This window comes from Schistocerca cancellata, chromosome 2 (assembly GCF_023864275.1).
Source record: "Schistocerca cancellata isolate TAMUIC-IGC-003103 chromosome 2, iqSchCanc2.1, whole genome shotgun sequence".
Lineage (NCBI taxonomy): Eukaryota > Metazoa > Arthropoda > Insecta > Orthoptera > Acrididae > Schistocerca > Schistocerca cancellata.
This window is the reverse complement of record NC_064627.1, coordinates 52,275,517-52,295,834: the sequence shown is the minus strand read 5'-3', so window position 1 is coordinate 52,295,834 and position 20,318 is coordinate 52,275,517. Positions and strand designations below refer to the sequence as shown.

The 20,318-nt window shown below is 45.7% G+C and overlaps 1 protein-coding gene across 1 annotated transcript in view; it reads left to right on the top strand.

Moving 5' to 3' along the window:
• The window catches only part of LOC126150785 (uncharacterized), a 127,824-nt gene that overhangs the window by 74,730 nt on the left and 32,776 nt on the right, over positions 1-20,318 (top strand). Inside the window, exon 2 of the mRNA XM_049915898.1 lies at positions 14,876-15,056. Coding sequence (XP_049771855.1) covers positions 14,876-15,056 — 181 coding nt within the window. The remainder of the gene's footprint in view (positions 1-14,875; positions 15,057-20,318) is intronic.

The window sequence follows — 20,318 nt, the reverse complement described above, 5'->3', positions numbered from 1 at the left end:
GTTCATCTTATATCCTCCTTTCAAGACACTGTCCATTCCATTCAACTGCTCTTCCAAGTCCTTTGCTGTCTCTGACAGAATTACAATGTCATCAGCGAACCTCAAAGTTTTTACTTCTTCTCCATGAATATTAATACCTACTCCGAATTTTTCTTTTGTTTCCTTTACTGCTTGCTCAATATACAGATTGAATAACATCGGGGAGAGGCTACAACCCTGTCTTACTCCTTTCCCAACCACTGCTTCCCTTTCATGCCCCTCGACTCTTATAACTGCCATCTGGTTTCTGTACAAACTGTAAATAGCCTTTCGCTCCCTGTATTTTACCCCTGCCACCTTCAGAATTTGAAAGAGAATATTCCAGTTAACGTTGTCAAAAGCTTTCTCTAAGTCTACAAATGCTAGAAACGTAGGTTTGCCTTTTCTTAATCTTTCTTCCAAGATAAGTCGTAAGGTCAGTATTGCCTCACGTGTTCCAACATTTCTACGGAATCCAAACTGATCTTCCCCGAGGTCGGCTTCTACCAGTTTTTCCATTCGTCTGTAAAGAATTCGCGTTAGTATTTTGCAGCTGTGACTTATTAAACTGATAGTTCGGTAATTTTCACATCTGTCAACACCTGCTTTCTTTGGGATTGGAATTATTATATTCTTCTTGAAGTCTGAGGGTATTTCGCCTGTCTCATACATCGTGCTCACCAGATGGTAGAGTTTTGTCATGACTGGCTCTCCCGAGGCCATCAGTAGTTCCAATGGAATGTTGTCTACTCCCGGGGCCTTGTTTCGACTCAGGTCTTTCAGTGCTCTGTCAAACTCTTCACGCAGTATCTTATCTCCCATTTCGTCTTCATCTACATCCTCTTCCATTTCCATAATATTGTCCTCAAGTACATCGCCCTTGTATAAACCCTCTATATACTCCTTCCACCTTTCTGCCTTCCCTTCTTTGCTTAGAACTGGGTTGCCATCTGAGCTCTTGATATTCATACAAGTGGTTCTCTTCTCTCCAAAGGTCTCTTTAATTTTCCTGTAGGCAGTATCTATCTTACCCCTAATGAGACAAGCCTCTACATCCTTGCATCTGTCCTCTAGCCATCCCTGCTTAGCCATTTTGCACTTCCTGTCGATCTCATTTTTGAGGCGTTTGTATTCCTTTTTGCCTGCTTCATTTACTGCATTTTTATATTTTCTCCTTTCATCAATTAAATTCAATATTTCTTCTGTTACCCAAGGATTTCTATTAGCCCTCGTCTTTTTACCTATTTGATCCTCTGCTGCCTTCACTACTTCATCCCTCAGAGCTACCCATTCTTCTTCTACTGTATTTCTTTCCCCCATTCCTGTCAATTGTTCCCTTATGCTCTCCCTGAAACTCTCTACAACCTCTGGTTCTTTCAGTTTATCCAGGTCCCATCTCCTTAAATTCCCACCTTTTTGCAGTTTCTTCAGTTTCAATCTGCAGTTCATAACCAATAGATTGTGGTCAGAATCCACATCTGCCCCTGGAAATGTCTTACAATTTAAAACCTGGTTCCTAAATCTCTGTCTTACCATTATATAATCTATCTGATACCTTTTAGTATCTCCAGGATTCTTCCAGGTATACAACCTTCTTTTATGATTCTTGAACCAAGTGTTGGCTATGATTAAGTTATGCTCTGTGCAAAATTCTACAAGGCGGCTTCCTCTTTCATTCCTTCCCCCCAATCCATATTCACCTACTATGTTTCCTTCTCTCCCTTTTCCTACTGTCGAATTCCAGTCACCCATGACTATTAAATTTTCGTCTCCCTTCACTACCTGAATAATTTCTTTTATCTCGTCATACATTTCATCTATTTCTTCATCATCTGCAGAGCTAGTTGGCATATAAACTTGTACTACTGTAGTAGGCATGGGCTTTGTGTCTATCTTGGCCACAATAATGCGTTCACTATGCTGTTTGTAGTAGCTAACCCGCACTCCTATTTTTTTTATTCATTATTAAACCTACTCCTGCATTACCCCTATTTGATTTTGTATTTATAACCCTGTAATCACCTGACCAAAAGTCTTGTTCCTCCTGCCACCGAACTTCACTAATTCCCACTATATCTAACTTTAACCTATCCATTTCCCTTTTTAAATTTTCTAACCTACCTGCCCGATTAAGGGATCTGACATTCCACGCTCCGATCCGTAGAACGCCAGTTTTCTTTCTCCTGATAATGACGTCCTCCTGAGTAGTCCCCGCCCGGAGATCCGAATGGGGGACTATTTTACCTCCGGAATATTTTACCCAAGAGGACGCCATCATCATTTAATCACACAGTAGAGCTGCATGTCCTCGAGAAAAATTACGGCTGTAGTTTCCCCTTGCTTTCAGCCGTTCGCAGTACCAGCACAGCAAGGCCGTTTTGGTTAATGTTACAAGGCCAGATCAGTCAATCATCCAGACTGTTGCCCCTGCAACTACTGAAAAGGCTGCTGCCCCTCTTCAGGAACCACATGTTTGTCTGGCCTCTCAACAGATACCCCTCCGTTGTGGTTGCACCTACGGTACGGCCATCTGTATCGCTGAGGCACGCAAGCCTCCCCACCAACGGCAAGGTCCATGGTTCATGATGGATACGACATCGAAACTAAGGCTCAGTTGTCCCAATGGAACCACTATGGATCACCTAGACCGAAAAAAGCTCTACGAATGACGTCAAATGTGAAGGCTATCCTCACGGCGTTAGTTAATTTTAATAGCATAATGCACGAGTCCTCGCCACGAGTTCTTACTGTTTACAGGTTCAACGTCGTTTGCTTGAAACAATAATAACAAAGGGAAAACCCAGCCGGATTTGCGACGAAACAAATCAAGCCTTTTGCTCTACGGTACTGCATCTTCTCACACTTTGTTTCCTGTTTCTGAATTTTTGACCATTTTTTTAATGTCGTGTGACTAGGGCCTCCCGTTGGGTAGACCGTTCGCCTGGTGCAAGTCTTTCGATTTGACGCCACTTCGGCGACTTGCGCGTCGTTGGGGATGAAATGATGATAATGAGGACAACACAACACCCAATCCCTGAGCGGAGAAAATCTCCGACCCAGCCGGGAATCGAACCCGGGGTCTTAGGATTGACATTCTGTCGCGCTGACCACTCAGCTACCGGGGGAGGACATTTTTGACCATAAAAAATTGTGTAATGATGTCCCAGTATCTATATTCGGCACGCAGGACTTCCTTCTGTCTCCAAAAAAAGAGAAACCTTCAAGGGCCGTCGGTTTACAAGCACAGAAAAGACTGGAAACGCATCTCTGAGATTGCTATAAAGAATCCCAAAGTGCTTTTTTTATTATTAACACACTTCGCACAATTCTGAAGTGAATTTACATGACTGGCTAGGCTTTTACGATTCCGAACAAGTTCCTAGATGTTCCTAGACAACAACCTGACGTGTTGCTGTACGTGAAGATGGCAGCTGTACTCGAAGTCTCTTGTCCCCTTTAATGCTCAGAACCATGCTCATGTAATTTCCAGCACGATTCGTCGTTAGTTCATCGATTGCTAATTAGCATATCGAGCAACAAGTTTATCGAATTCGATCAGCTGCCGTTGTGTCTGCCGGTGGCGGGCACAAGTAAACAACCCAACTATATGGTAAAACCAGAAGTTTATTGAAAACAATTTCCATAAAAATAGTCTCCAAAATGGAAGAAAGGAAAGGTTGGTTCTTCAATAAGTGAAACAAAATGGATGCTAGTCCTTCAGGAAGTAAAACAAAATAAATGGTAGTTCGTAAATAACGGAGCCACTTAGAGCTTCAGAATTACAAAGTAAATAAATAAGTTCTGTGATACCTGAAAGAGTTACACATGCTTCAGTGAACAAGATCTTAAAGTCTTAACAGCTTCACCTTAAAAACAGTGAATTAAATTTCTGTAATCACACGCTCTTTAATGAGTGGAGCCTTGAGGTCGTAATAGATTTAGGCTAACATGGAAAAATAAGTTGGTCCCTTCAGGTATAAAACCGAAGTCCATACCCAAGCTTCAGTCAAGAAGAATAAATACTCAACAACTTTTACGGTGTACTCCACTGAAGGAGTAATGAGAGTCAATGGCAACGAAGTATATGAGACTGAAAAGGATGGAAACTTCCAGTCCGATACTATATCGTTGGCTAGAAGAACTACAGTACAATTATACCAAGTCCCAACGAGCACATCACTGATCATTTAGGGTCCCAGCTGAGGGAGCAGCATAGTGTGCAGGAGTCGGGGTGCCAGACCTTGGCACAGCATAGTGGAGAATGGAGTTTTCAGGTTGCTGGGTGTGACAGAACTGTTCTCCGGAGCTAGAGCCAGGGCCTAAATAGCAGCCTTGTGGAGAGATATGAGCGGGCCTATTTTGGGCTCGTGACATGGTGGACGTGTGAAGAGCTTTGGCTTCCCAACGATCTCTATTGCTGAAGCCTGGTGACCTGGCAACAGTGTTGTTGACGCCCTCTGCTGGTCTGGCAACAGAGTTCCGGGGTTGCGAAGTTTCACGTTGAAAGGTGGCTACACTGAGTCACAGCGCCAGAGATTGGGCCAAAGAGTATTATTCAGTCGCCTCCACTGGCAGTGCTTGTTCAGAAGCGGTGGTAGGCAGTTCTTGTCGAGAAGTCGTAGTAGGAGTGCTTGTTCAGAAGCGGTGGTAGGCAGTGCTTGTTGAGATGTAGTAGTGGAGAGTGCTTGTTGAGATGTAGCAGTGGTGAGTCGTCGTTGAGAAGTTCCCATGGAGAGTGCTTGTTCAGATGTTGTCATAATGTTTGATGGGCTAGACACCAGATATTGTTGGATTGGGGATGCTGTAATGATCAGAGTGTGCTTTTCGTCAATATATATGAAGGTAAAAAATTCCTTTTTTTATTATTTCAATGTCTTAAACAATAATGCCTCTTGGTCACAGGTTCAGTCAACAAAGCATCTGGCTCGTGTTCTTGTATTAGACTGTATTTGTGGTTTCTATGTGCAATTATAGTATTTCTGTTTTTTTTATTACTTCAGTATAAATGGTGTTTAAAATATCTGGTCTTCTTGAGGAAGAACCGTGCCAGATGTGTACGTTGAATCACGCTTCCACACACAGAACAGCTACACTTGTGTTTTGTTGTTTCGTAGGTTTTATAGTTGCTGGGGACTTAATTAATTAATTGTGTTAACGGAAGTTTTCTTTCATTCTTTGTTGTTATTCTAAGCAGTCAGATTGCGTACTAATACTGGTCAGGGCCAACTGGTTACGAGACTGCGTAACCGGACAGTCAGCTATTAAAATTAAAAATTATTTGCATTCAATATTTAATTAAGCCCCCATGCAACGCCTTCTGTACAGCAGGGGCTGGGCTTGCTGCAACCTGCACGACTAACCGATTGTGCGTGGTGCCGTCGGCGTCTGATGTCTTCAGCTTCCTTCCAGTTCATGTACACTCCTGGAAATGGAAAAAAGAACACATTGACACCGGTGTGTCAGACCCACCATACTTGCTCCGGACACTGCGAGAGGGCTGTACAAGCAATGATCACACGCACGGCACAGCGGACACACCAGGAACCGCGGTGTTGGCCGTCGAATGGCGCTAGCTGCGCAGCATTTGTGCACCGCCGCCGTCAGTGTCAGCCAGTTTGCCGTGGCATACGGAGCTCCATCGCAGTCTTTAACACTGGTAGCATGCCGCGACAGCGTGGACGTGAACCGTATGTGCAGTTGACGGACTTTGAGCGAGGGCGTATAGTGGGCATGCGGGAGGCCGGGTGGACGTACCGCCGAATTGCTCAACACGTGGGGCGTGATGTCTCCACAGTACATCGATGTTGTCGCCAGTGGTCGGCGGAAGGTGCACGTGCCCGTCGACCTGGGACCGGACCGCAGCGACGCACGGATGCACGCCAAGACCGTAGGATCCTACACAGTGCCGTAGGGGACCGCACCGCCACTTCCCAGCAAATTAGGGACACTATTGCTCCTGGGGTATCGGCGAGGACCATTCGCAACCGTCTCCATGAATCTGGGCTACGGTCCCGCATACCGTTAGGCCGTCTTCCGCTCACGCCCCAACATCGTGCAGCCCGCCTCCAGTGGTGTCGCGACAGGCGTGAATGGAGGGACGAATGGAGACGTGTCGTCTTCAGCGATGAGAGTCGCTTCTGCCTTGGTGCCAATGATGGTCGTATACGTGTTTGGCGCCGTGCAGGTGAGCGCCACAATCAGGACTGCATACGACCGAGGCACACAGGGCCAACACCCGGCATCATGGTGCGGGGAGCGATCTCCTACACTGGCCGTACACCACTGGTGATCGTCGAGGGGACACTGAATAGTGCACGGTACATCCAAACCGTCATCGAACCCATCGTTCTACCATTCCTAGACCGGCAAGGGAACTTGCTGTTCCAACAGGACAATGCACGTCCGCATGTATCCGGTGCCACCCAACGTGCTCTAGAAGGTGTAAGTGAACTACCCTGGCCAGCAAGATCTCCGGATCTGTCCCCCATTGAGCATGTTTGGGACTGGATGAAGCGTCGTCTCACGCGGTCTGCACGTCCAGCACGAACGCTGGTCCAACTGAGGCGCCAGGTGGAAATGGCCTGGCAAGCCGTTCCACAGGACTACATCCAGCATCTCTACGATCGTCTCCATGGGAGAATAGCAGCCTGCATTGCTGCGAAAGGTGGATATACACTGTACTAGTGCCGACATTGTGCAGTGTTGCCTGTGTCTATGTGCCTGTGGTTCTGTCAGTGTGATCATGTGATGTATCTGACCCCAGGAATGTGTCAATAAAGTTTCCCCTTCCTGGGACAATGAATTCACGGTGTTCTTATTTCAATTTCCAGGAGTGTACATGCAGTGAAGACGTGTTCGGTTGGGTTCCGATCTGGCGAGATGGGAGGGCAGCATATCAATAGGAACCCGCCACTGTGTTCCTTGAACAACTCCATTACACTCCTGGCCTTGTGACATGGATTTTGTTGCAAAATATCACTGCCGTCGGGAAACATGATCGCCATTAACGGGTGTATGTGGTCTGCAACCAGGGTACGATATTCTTTGGCCGTCACGGTGCTTTGCACGAGCTCCACTGGACCCACGGATGCCCACGTGAATTTTCCCCAGAACATAATGGAGCCACCGCCAGCTTGTCTCTGTCCCACAGCACAGGAGCCAAGGAGCTCTTCCCATGGAAGACGACGAATTCGCGCTCTCCCATCGGCACGAGGAAGAAGATATCGGGATTCATCAGACCATGCAACACTCTGCCACTTCGCGAACGTCCAGTGCGTAAGGCCACGTTCCCATTTCAGTCCTAGTTACAATGTCGTGATGTTAACATTGGCACATGCTTGGGTCGTCGGCTGCAGGGGTCCACCGTTAGGAGTGTTTGTCTCACTGTGTGTTCAGACACACCTGTACTCTACCCAGCATTATAAAGTCTCATTTTACAGGGTGTTTCAAAAATGACCGGTATATTTGAAACGGCAATAAAAACTAAACGAGCAGCGATAGAAATACACCGTTTGTTGCAATATGCTTGGGACAACAGTACATTTTCAGGCGGACAAACTTTCGAAATTACAGTAGTTACAGTTTTCAACAACAAATGGCGCTGCAAGTGATGTGAAAGATATAGAAGACAACGCAGTCTGTGGGTGCGCCATTTGTACGTCGTCTTTCTGCTGTAAGCGTGTGCTGTACACAAGGTGCAAGTGTGCTGTAGACAACATGGTTTATTCCTTAGAACAGAGGATTTTTCTGGTGTTGGAATTCCACCGCCTAGAACACAGTGTTGTTGCAACAAGACGAAGTTTTCAACGGAGGTTTAATGTAACCAAAGGACCGAAAAGCGATACAATAAAGGATCTGTTTGAAAAATTTCAACGGACTGGGAACGTGACGGATGAACGTGCTGGAAAGGTTGGGCAACCACAGAGGGCAACGTGCAGCTAGTGCAGCAGGTGATCCAACAGCGGCCTCGGGTTTCCGTTCGCCGTGTTGCAGCTGCGATCCAAATGATGCCAACGTCCACATATCGTCTCATGCGCCAGAGTTTACACCTCTATCCATACAAAATTCAAACGCGGCAACCCCTCAGCGCCGCTACCATTGCTGCACGAGAGACATTCGCTAACGGTATAGTGCACAGGATTGATGATGGCGATATGCATGTGGGCAGCATTTGGTTTACTGACGAAGCTTATTTTTACCTGGACGGCTTCGTCAATCAACAGAACTGGCGCATATGGGGAACCGAAAAGCCCCATGTTGCAGTCCCATCGTCCCTGCATCCTCAAAAAGTACTGGTCTGGGCCGCCATTTCTTCCAAAGGAATCATTGGCCCATTTTTCAGATCCGAAACGATTACTGCATCACGCTATCTGGACATTCTTCGTGAATTTGTGGCGGTACAAACTGCCTTAGACGACACTGCGAACACCTCGTGGTTTATGCAAGATGGTGCCCGGCCACATCGCACGGCCGACGTCTTTAATTTCCTGAATGAATATTTCGATGATCGTGTGATTGCTTTGGGCTATCCGAAACATACAGGAGGCGGCGTGGATTGGCCTCCCTATTCGCCAGACATGAACCCCTGTGACTTCTTTCTGTGGGGACACTTGAAAGACCAGGTGTACCGCCAGAATCCAGAAACAATTGAACAGCTGAAGCAGTACATCTCATCTGCATGTGAAGCCATTCCGCCAGACACGTTGTAAAAGGTTTCGGGCAATTTCATTCAGAGACTACGCCATATTATTGCTACGCATGGTGGATATGTGGAAAATATCGTACTATAGAGTTTCCCCAGACCGCAGCGCCATCTGCTGTTGAAAATTGTAACTACTGTAATTTCGAAAGTTTGTCCGCCTGAAAATGTACTGTTGTCCCAAGCATATTGCAACAAACGGTGTATTTCTGTCGCTGCTCGTTTAGTTTTTATTGCCGTTTCAAATATACCGGTCATTTTTGAAACACCCTGTAGTTCCGCCACAGTTGGCCGCCTGTCCTGTTTTACCAGTCTGCCCAGCCTACGCCGACCGACATCTGTATTGAAGAGAGGCTGCTGTAACTTCGCCTTTTATATTGATTGATTGTTAATGGATGAAGCTCAGGCTCCGGCTAGCTCACGGTAGGATGTTTGCGAGGAAAGTCACAAAAAAAAGAACTGTCTTGCTCCACTGTATTTACGCCGAGTACGTGTTAGTTGTACCGGCTTACTCAGATGAATATTTGCTCCCCGACGTGTACGAGCCTAGCTACACGTAAATGCACACAAACTGAAATTATTGCCCTAATCATGATAACAGTCTATATACATCCAGAGTCTATCTATGAAAGTTTACAATTCACGTGAGCTAAAAAGTTTGAATCAGTGCGATAACTCTTCAGAGCGCCAAAGAATATCTATGAATGCTGCGCTCTGTTGATAATCTGTGTTGTCGCACAGATAAATGTTTCATGAGCACGTAGTATTAAGTGGGTTGAAAGAAATTTCAAACACTGTATATTCACTTTATGTTGGTTTATTCTGGTCTGTGCACATCCTATCACTATCTTAAAGAACTAACCTTTCTTTCAGATGGGTTATGTAAATTCAGACAGTTACGTAAATTCAACCAAAGAGCTTAAAGCAAGGTCCAGATTACGCTATTTACTTTAACGCAGTTTAGGTATATTCCTCACAGTTTACACTATTCATCCCTTCCTATCAGTTGAACTATTGACTGCCTATCGCATCGGATCTAAGTTCAGTGTTTCCTTGATAATAATCAAATTAAGACAATATATTCGGTTATTTTCCTAGCCTGAATTACTTCAAAGATATTTTCAAAGTTGCCTATTTACCTCTTTCAGTTTTTAATCATTTCTAGCAGACTGCAAATCTTCAGATGTAACAAACAATCTCGTATCGCCTACCAATGTTACGTACGAGCGCACAAGTTCAGTTAGGACACGACGCGGCAAACGCCAGAAGCACACTAACAATGTACAACTTTAGCTTCTGCATTTCGCAGTGACCTTGTATGTAGGCTGTTTAGGTTTTTATGTTGGTAACGCTATGTAGCGCTCTATATGAAAATCACTGACTGTGCTGTGTGCAGTCTGTGGCTGGTTTGCATTGTTGGAATTTGCTATTGTAGTGTTGGGCAGTTGGCTGTTAACAGCGCGTAGCGTTGCGCAGTTGGAGATGAGCCGCCAGCAGTGGTGGATGTGGGGAGAGAGATGGCGGAGTTTTGAGAGCGGATGATCTGGACGTGTGTCCATCAGAGAGAGTAAATTTGTAAGACTGGATGTCATGAACTGATATGTATATGATGACTTTTGAACACTATTAAGGTAAATACATTGTTTGTTCTTTATCAAAATCTTTCATTTGCTAACTATGCCTATCAGTAGTTAGTCCCTTCAGTAGTCAGAATCTTTTATTTAGCTGGCAGTAGTGGCGCTCGCTGTATTGCAGTAGTTCGAGTAACGAAAATTTTTGGTGAGGTAAGTGATTCATGAAAGGTATAGGTTAATGTTAGTCAGGACCATTCTTTTGTAGGGATTTTTGAAAGTCAAATGGTGTTGCGCTAAAAATATTGTGTGTCAGTTTAGTGTTGATCAGAATAAGTAAAGAGCGAAATGCCTGTGTACGTTCTGTTCTGCTCAGCTGTTTGAAAGTAAAGTAACGTAAGGGGTTTACCAGCACAGTAATTCAATAATTTTTCTAAGGGGACGTTTCAACCTCAAAGAGTACTCACAAGGAGTAGTCTTTGAGGTCACTTGTTATACTCCGTGATCTACAAATCTACTACTTTGCGATCTACTATTATTTTATCTTGGAACTAATGCATTCTATTTATTTTTTATTCTTCTTCAAAACATTAAGTTACTTTGCTAAGAAGATTCCTTTATATTTCTTTTTATATTACTTTCTTTTCAGTCGCTACTAGTCATGCAATGTTAGGACAGAGGGACTTGGTTTTTCTTTTTATGAAATTTTGATCTTGGGCTTGGGGCTGGTATTGGGGTCTGAGGACTAGATTTATATTTTTCATTTTTGCGTCCAAAGGGTAGTGGCATTACACTGTCCAAACCACACTACTTCTGAACGTGGTTTCCCTTGGTTTCGCCACGTGTTCGCCATAGCACCCGACAAGTCGTGCAGTTTCCGAAATGCTCCTGTCGAGCTTCCGGGCCATCACAATGTGCCCTCCGTCAAACTCAGGTAGATATCGCGCCTTCCCCATTCTACAGGGTTATTACAAATGATTGAAGCGATTTCACAGCTCTACAATAACTTTATTATTTGAGATATATTCAAAATGCTTTGCACACACATACAAAAACTCAAAAAGTTTTTTTAGGCATTCACAAATGTTCGATATGTGCCCCTTTAATGTTTCGGCAGACATCAAGCCGATAATCAAGTTCCTCCCACACTCGGCGCAGCATGTCCCCATCAATGAGTTCGAAAGCATCGTTGATGCGAGCTCGCAGTTCTGTCACGTTTCTTGGTAGAGGAGGTTTAAACACTGAATCTTTCACATAACCCCACAGAAAGAAATCGCATGGGGTTAAGTCGGTAGAGCGTGGAGGCCATGACATGAATTGCTGATCATGATCTCCACCACGACCGATCCATCGGTTTTCCAATCTCCTGTTTAAGAAATGCCGAACATCATGATGGAAGTGCGGTGGAGCACCATCCTGTTGAAAGATGAAGTCGCCGCTTTCGGTCTCCAGTTGTGGCACGAGCCAATTTTCCGCGGGTTACGCGTGAAACTTGCCCGCACGCGTTCAACCGTTTCTTCGCTCACTGCAGGGCCGACCCGTTGATTTCCCCTTACAGAGGCATCCAGAAGCTTTAAACTGCGCATACCATCGCCGAATGGAGTTAGCAGTTGGCGGATGTTTGTTGAACTTCGTCCTGAAGTGTCGTTGCACTGTTATGACTGACTGATGTGAGTGCATTTCAAGCACGACATACGCTTTCTCGGCTCCTGTCGCCATTTTGTCTCACTGCGCTCTCGAGCGCTCTGGCGGCAGAAACCTGAAGTGCGGCTTCAGCCGAACAAAACTTTATGAGTTTTTGTACGTATCTGTAGTGTGTCGTGACCATATGTCAATGAATAGAGCTACAGTGAATTTATGAAATCGCTTCAATCATTTGTAATAGCCCTGTACATACAGACAGTACGCTCACTGATGGTCCGTGCACCGTGCATGTGTCTGACTAGTAGCCTGGACGGGTTTATATCGATAGTAGGTCGGTGGTCATAATGTTCTGGCTGATCAGTGTAGCTGCTGGTAAACCTTTCGGGATGTGAGGTCATGGTCCAAGAAACTATTCTGTTTATGATGTTTCGTCCACAACTGTGCTGGATATCTTCAGGAGCGCTCCTCCGCTGAAGTTTGCCGAGTGACCGGTCGGACGTTCGGGACCACGACCTCACATTCCGAAAGGTTTACCAGCAGCTATATCATGTTCTTGTTATGGTCTTCACTCCAGAGACTGGTTTGATGCAGCTCTCCATGCTTCTCTATCCTGTGCAAGCTTCTTCATGTCCAGGTAACTACTGCAAGCTACATCCTTCTGAATCTGTTTAGTGTATTGATCTCTTGCTCTCCCTCTACGATTTTTACCCTCCGCGCTGCCCTCCAATACTAAATTGGTGATCCCTTGATGCCTTAGAAAATGCCCTACCAACCGATCCCTTCTTCTAGTCAAGTTGTGCAACAAATTTCTCTTCTCTCCAATTCTATTAAATACCTCCTCATTAGTTATTTGATCTACCTATCTAATCTTCAGCATTCTTCTGTAGCACCACATTTCGAAAGCTTCTATTCTCTTCTTGTCTAAACTATTTATCGTACACGTTTCACTTCCATACATGGCTACACTCCATACAACTACTTTCAGAAACGACTTCCTGATACTTAAATCTATACACGATGTGAAAATTTCTCTTCTTCAGAAACGCTTTCCTTGCCATTGCCAATCTACATATTATGTCCTCTCTACTTCGACCATCATCAGTTACTTTGCTCCCCAAATAGCAAAACTCATTTACTACTTTAAGTGTCTCATTTCCTGCTCTAATTCCCGCAGCATCACCCGATTTATTGGGCTACAGTCCATTATCCTCGTTTTGCTTTTCTTGATATTCATCTTATATCCTCCTTTCAAGACACTGTCCATTCCGTTAAGCTCCTTTCCCAGGTCCTTTGCTGTCTCTGACAGAATACAATGTCATCGGCGAACCTCAAAGTTTTTATTTCTTCTCCATGGATTTTAATTCCTACTCCGAATTTTTCTTTTGTCTCCTTTACTGCTTGCTCAATATACAGATTGAATAACATCGGGGATAGGCGTCAACCCTGTCTCACTCCTTTCCCAACCACTGCTTCCCTTTCATGCCCCTCGACTCTTATAACTGCCATCTGGTTTCTGTACAAATTGTTAATAGCCTTTCGTTCCCTGTATTTTACCCCTGCCAGCTTCAGAATTTGAAAGAGAGTATTCCAGTCAACGTTGTCAAAAACTTTCTCTAAGTCTACAAATGCTAGAAACGTAGGTTTGCCTTTCCTTAATCTTTCTTCTAATATAAGTCGTAGGGTCAGTATTGCCTCACGTGTTCCAACATTTCTACAGATTCTAAACTGATCTTCCCCCAGGTCGGCTTGTATCAGTTTTTCCATTCGTCTGTAAAGAATTCGTGTTAGTATTTTGTAGCCGTGGCTTATTAAACTGACAGTTCGGTAATTTTCACATCTGTCAACACCTGCTTTCTTTGGGATTGGAATTATTATATTCTTCTTGAAGTCTGGGGCTATTTCTCCTGTCTCATACATCTTGCTCACTAGATGGTAGAGTTTTGTTAGCCCTGGCTCCCCCAGGGCTGTCAGTAGTTCTAATGGAATGTTGTCTACTCCCGGGGCCTTGTCATACGATCGTGAAAGCCTTCATTCTATGATGATCAGTATGGATTGCAGCACACATTTAAGCAGACTCACTTACTGCTCACCAAACTCGAATGGGGCGGGAAGAAACCCCAATATGTGACACAACTGCCCTCGGCTTTGCACTTCTTGGCAGTTTTGCAGAGAACAGTGTAGGCTTAACAGATGTTTGTCTTCCTCTGTTTCCTGCCTGTTGGACGCTTCAGCACGTGTCGTTGTCGGTGTTTGTGTGCAGGGGCGGGCCTGGTGCTGGGCAGGGTGATCTCGGACGAACTCCTGGAGTGCTACCGCGACCTGGGCGCGAACCCGGTGCAGAGAACAGTGTAGGCTTAACAGATGTTTGTCTTCCTCTGTTTCCTGCCTGTTGGACGCTTCAGCACGTGTCGTTGTCGGTGTTTGTGTGCAGGGGCGGGCCTGGTGCTGGGCAGGGTGATCTCGGACGAGCTGCTGGAGTGCTACCGCGACCTGGGCGCGAACCCGGTGCAGAGAACAGTGTAGGCTTAACAGATGTTTGTCTTCCTCTGTTTCCTGCCTGTTGGACGCTTTAGCACGTGTCGTTGTTGGTGTTTGTGTGCAGAGGCGGGCCTGGTGCTGGGCAGGGTGATCTCGGACGAACTACTGGAGTGCTACCGCGACCTGGGCGCGAACCCGGTGCAGAGAACAGTGTAGGCTTAACAGATGTTTGTCTTCCACTGTTTCCTGCCTGCTGGACGCTTTAGCACGTGTCGTTGTCGGTGTTTGTGTGCAGGGGCGGGCCTGGTGCTGGGCAGGGTGATCTCGGACGAACTCCTGGAGTGCTACCGCGACCTGGGCGCGAACCCGGTGCAGAGAACAGTGTAGGCTTAACAGATGTTTGTCTTCCTCTGTTTCCTGCCTGTTGGACGCTTCAACACGTGTCGTTGTCGGTGTTTGTGTGCAGGGGCGGGTCTGGTGCTGGGCAGGGTGATCTCGGACGAACTGCTGGAGTGCTACCGCGACCTGGGCGCGAACCCGGTGCCGCTGAGCACCGCCTCGCTGGTGACGCTGGTGCGCAAGGTGGAGCGCATGGAGAACGCCGCCACGCTCGACCTTCGCACTCTCTCCTACACGCTGCTGCACAGGTGGGTGGACCTAGCGGCTGCCTGCGGCCTAGTCACTCTGCAAGCCTAGTGACCACGAGTCAATGGTAGGGCTGTCCCATTCGAAGATGTGCTCTCTACTGCACTGCAGCTGTATTTCTTAGCAAGAAGTCGTCTAATTTTATACGAAACATTACCACATACGGTATTGACATGAAACATCATTTCCCATCCACATCTTCCCGTTTACTATCACCCAATGTGGAACATTTTCAGAGGTTTCCTCATCCAAAATGCTGTCAACTGCTGAGGGATTATAGCAGTTATTGGCGGGTATGTATTTAATTAATTTGATCTCAACCTCTGATTGTATGAATTATGTTAGAAGATAGGTTAAGGAAAGGCAAATCTACACTCCTGGAAATTGAAATAAGAACACCGTGAATTCATTGTCCCAGGAAGGGGAAACTTTATTGACACATTCCTGGGGTCAGATACATCACATGATCACACTGACAGAACCACAGGCACATAGACACAGGCAACAGAGCATGCACAATGTCGGCACTAGTACAGTGTATATCCACCTTTCGCAGCAATGCAGGCTGCTATTCTCCCATGGAGACGATCGTAGAGATGCTGGATGTAGTCCTGTGGAACGGCTTGCCATGCCATTTCCACCTGGCGCCTCAGTTGGACCAGCGTTCGTGCTGGACGTGCAGACCGCGTGAGACGACGCTTCATCCAGTCCCAAACATGCTCAATGGGGGACACATCCAGAGATCTTGCTGGCCAGGGTAGTTGACTTACACCTTCTAGAGCACGTTGGGTGGCACGGGATACATGCGGACGTGCATTGTCCTGTTGGAACAGCAAGTTCCCTTGCCGGTCTAGGAATGGCAGAACGATGGGTTCGATGACGGTGTGGATGTACCGTGCACTATTCAGTGTCCCCTCGACGATCACCAGTGGTGTACGGCCAGTGTAGGAGATCGCTCCCCACACCATGATGCCGGGTGTTGGCCCTGTGTGCCTCGGTCGTATGCAGTCCTGATTGTGGCGCTCACGTGCACGGCGCCAAACACGCATACGACCATCATTGGCACCAAGGCAGAAGCGACTCTCATCGCTGAAGACGACACGTCTCCATTCGTCCCTCCATTCACGCCTGTCGCGACACCACTGGAGGCGGGCTGCACGATGTTGGGGCGTGAGCGGAAGACGGCCTAACGGTGTGCGGGACCGTAGCCCAGCTTCATGGAGACGGTTGCGAATGGTCCTCACCGATACCCCAGGAGCAACAGTGTCCCTAATTTGCTGGGAAGTGGCGGTGCGGTCCCCTACGGGTCTGCGTAGGATCCTACGGTCTTGGCGTGCATCCGTGCGTCGCTGCGGTCCGGTCCCAGGTCGACGGGCACGTGCACCTTCCGCCGACCACTGGCGACAACATCGATGTACTGTGGAGACCTCACGCCCCACGTGTTGAGCAATTCGGCGGTACGTCCACCCGGCCTCCCGCATGCCCACTATACGCCCTCACTCAAAGTCCGTCAACTGCACATACGGTTCACGTGCACGCTGTCGCGGCATGCTACCAGTGTTAAAGACTGCGATGGAGCTCCGTATGCCACGGCAAACTGGCTGACACTGACGGCGGCGGTGCACAAATGCTGCGCAGCTAGCGCCATTCGACGGCCAACACCGCGGTTCCTGGTGTGTCCGCTGTGCCGTGCGTGTGATCATTACAGCCCTCTCGCAGTGTCCGGAGCAAGTATGGTGGGTCTGACACACCGGTGTCAATGTGTTCTTTTTTCCATTTCCAGGAGTGTACATTTATAGCATTCATAGAGTTAGAGAAAGCATTTGACAGTGTTGACTGGAGTACACAGTTTGAAATTCTGTAGAAAACAGGGGTAAAATACGGGGAGCGAAAGGCTGTTACCAGTTGTGCAGGATCCAGACGGCAGTTGTAAGAGTCGGCGGGTTAGATCGTCAAAATTCCAAAATGCTCCAATTGGGGAGAGATCCGGCAACCTAACTGGCGAAGGCAGGGTTTGGTAAGCATGAAGACATGCAGTAGAATCTCTGGCCGTGTGCGGGCGGGCGTTATCTTGCTGAAACATTTAAGCCCAGGATTGTATTCCAAGAAGGGCAACAAAATGGGGCGTAGAATATCGTCGATATACAATTTGTACAGAAACCAGATGGCAGTTATAAGAGTCGAGGGGGATGAAAGGGAATCAGTGGAAGAGAAGGGAGTGGGACAGGGTTGTAGCCTATCCCAGATGCTACTCAATCTGTACATTGAGCAAGCAGTAAAGGAAACGAAAGAAAAATTTGGAATAGGAATTAAATCTCAGAGACAGGAAATAAAAACTTCGAGGTTTGCAGATGACATTGTAATTCTGCCAAGGACAGCAAACGAGATGGAAAATCAGTTGAGTATAACGGACGGTGCGCTGAAAGGAGGATATGAGATGAACATCAACAAACCAAAAATGAAAGTAATGGAATGTAATCGAATTAAATCAGGAGGTGTTGAGGGAATTAGATTAAGAAACGAGACACTAAAAGAAGCAGATGATTTATGCTATTTGGGCAGTAAAATAATTGACAATCGTCTAAGTAGAGAGGTATAAAAGTCATTGACAAGAAAAGCGTTTGTGAAGAAGAGAAATTTCTTAACATCTAATGTTGATTTAAGTGTTATAAAATCTCCTTTGAACGTAGTGTGGGTATGTAAGTGAAATGTTGACGATAGGTAGCTCAGACAAGTTGAGAATAGAAGCTTTTGAAATGTGATATTACCGAAAAATGCTGAACATTAGATGGATAGATCATTCATTAGAAGATACTGAACAGAATTGCTTATAAAAGACATCTGCGGCTCGACTAAAAGAAGGGATCGGTTGATACGACATATCAAGATATCTCCTATTTAGTACTGGAGAGTAGTGTGGGGGTAAAAACTTTAGAGGGAGGCCAAGAGATGAATACAGTAAGCAGATTGAGAAGGATGCAGACTGGAGTAATTATTCGGCGTAGGGAAGAGTAGTTTGGAGAGCTGCATCAAACCAGTCTTCGGACTGTAGACTGACAACCAACCAATGCCAAACAGGCGGTTTTGCAAAAAAAAAAAAAAGAGGGTTATTGACCTCTTTTCCTCACGGCTGAACTACATCTATAGCCTTAGAATAACAGTTCATTCTCCACAGAAGTGCTGGTGCCTGAAATGTACCTGTGGGGTTGGGGTGGGGGTGGGATAGATAAATATAAATTTCCATTACTGTAGTAGTCGATACCAACGTTTGTATAAGTCCTCGATCCTTACTTACATCTGATTTATGCAGTGCATGTGGCCATATATGAGCAATTATCTCATTCAACATGTGATGTAACTAAAAAAAAAGCATTTATTTTGAGCCAAAGTAGAGAACGTGTGGTCAACATACAGTAATATTATGGACTAATCAAGGCCATTGTTTTATTGTGGTATTGTAGCTCGTTTTGAAGTGTAGCGGGATATGTACAACAAACTTCATGAAGGAATAAATATACTGTGAAGCAGTTGGCGAAAACATTATCTCCTTAAGCAAATCTTTACAAGATGATCGTTGATGAGCAGCGATTATTATTCTTCCAGTAGTTGAGCACTTCCTTGCAGATAAGTTGCCGCAGAACATTATCCCATATGATATTATTAAATGAAAATATGGGAGATGTGTTAAGTTAATTGGCCGGCCGAGGTGGCCGAGCGGTTCTAGGCACTACAGTCTGGAACCGCGCGACCGCTACGGTCGCAGGTACGAATCCTGCCTCGGGTATGGATGTGTGTGATGTCCTTAGGTTCTCGTTCTTCAAAGACCGTCCATCTGAATGGCGCTTTAGAATGCTGCCCGTGTCCAGAAACTGACTATGCCGATATCCTCTTGGTTTCTGGTGCTAACACAATGAAACTGCTTTTACACCATAACAATGGATTAACACTCTGCGTACCAAAACACAGTTTGGGTTTAAGTAGTTCTAAGTTCTAGGGGCTGATGACCTCAGATGTTAAGTCCCATAGTGCTCAGAGCCATTTTGTTAACTTCATTATTTGTCTCTCTGCAAGAATTGCAATGACTGGAAGTGCAAATGTGGCTGAAGTCGATTGTTTTAGGTGTTCCACAAACCATAGTTATCATTTACTCAGCATGCGTTACAATTGGCATTGGTGCAGTATGTCTAGATATGCAGAACCTAATTAGACCGAAGTTCGCTTACTTACGTGAGAGAGGATAGAGAATGAAAGACTGAGCGGCCCAAGCAATTGTGAAACGATCCTAAGACTTGCTTTTCAGATGTAAGTCGGTAACTTCTTAATCCCCACAAATTATAAGAAATCAATTCCCTAGCATATGACTGCGAGTTTTAATATATTCTCCAACGTCTCATGAGAACTATACGCCAATGCTCCTGTACGCACCAGAGAAGTTACCTCCTGTTGCTGTTGCAACTGTGTGATCAGCAACACGCTAAAAATAATTGAAAAGGAACATTGCGACCAATGCAGAGTACAATCCACAATCACAACTCCAAATACAAATACTCCCATTTTTTTAAAGAAATTGAATGATCAGAAGTAGTTTGGTCAACAAGCCTTAAACGCATAAAACAATGAAAGAAACCAATGAAGACTTTAATTTACTGTATTCATAAAATTGATGATTTAAACGCTGACAAACTTTACAGAGACCTTTCCTTTTGTTCGACTGTATGGTTAGTAGCAACTTTAATTATTGTACAATGTTTATAATCGAGATTAACGATTGAAAATGGTTCAAATGGCTCTGAGCACTATGAGACTTAACATACGAGGTCATCAGTCCCGTAGAACTTAGAACTACTTAAAGCTACCTAACCTAAGGACATCACACACATCCATGCCCGAGGCAGGATTCGAACCTGCAACCGTAGCAGTCGCGCGGTTGCGGACTGAAGTGCCTAGAACCGCTCGGCCACCGTGGCCGGACAAGACTAACGTCTCTGGCCACAACAAAGGTACGAAATCACTCTCAATGAATGCATACACAAATGTGACAAAATCCGTCCAGTGCCCAAGCAAGCAACAACTACGTGCAGCAAGAGTTCAAATTACCAAAAATCCTCTATTGATACCAACGTCTACTACTCGCGCTAATATCTCAGACTCAGATTTTGTGTACGCACACCACAGCATAATCACTAGCCCACTCTCCAAAGAAATACAGGGTGATTCAACAAGAATACCACAACTTTAAAAATGTGTATTTAATGAAAGAAACA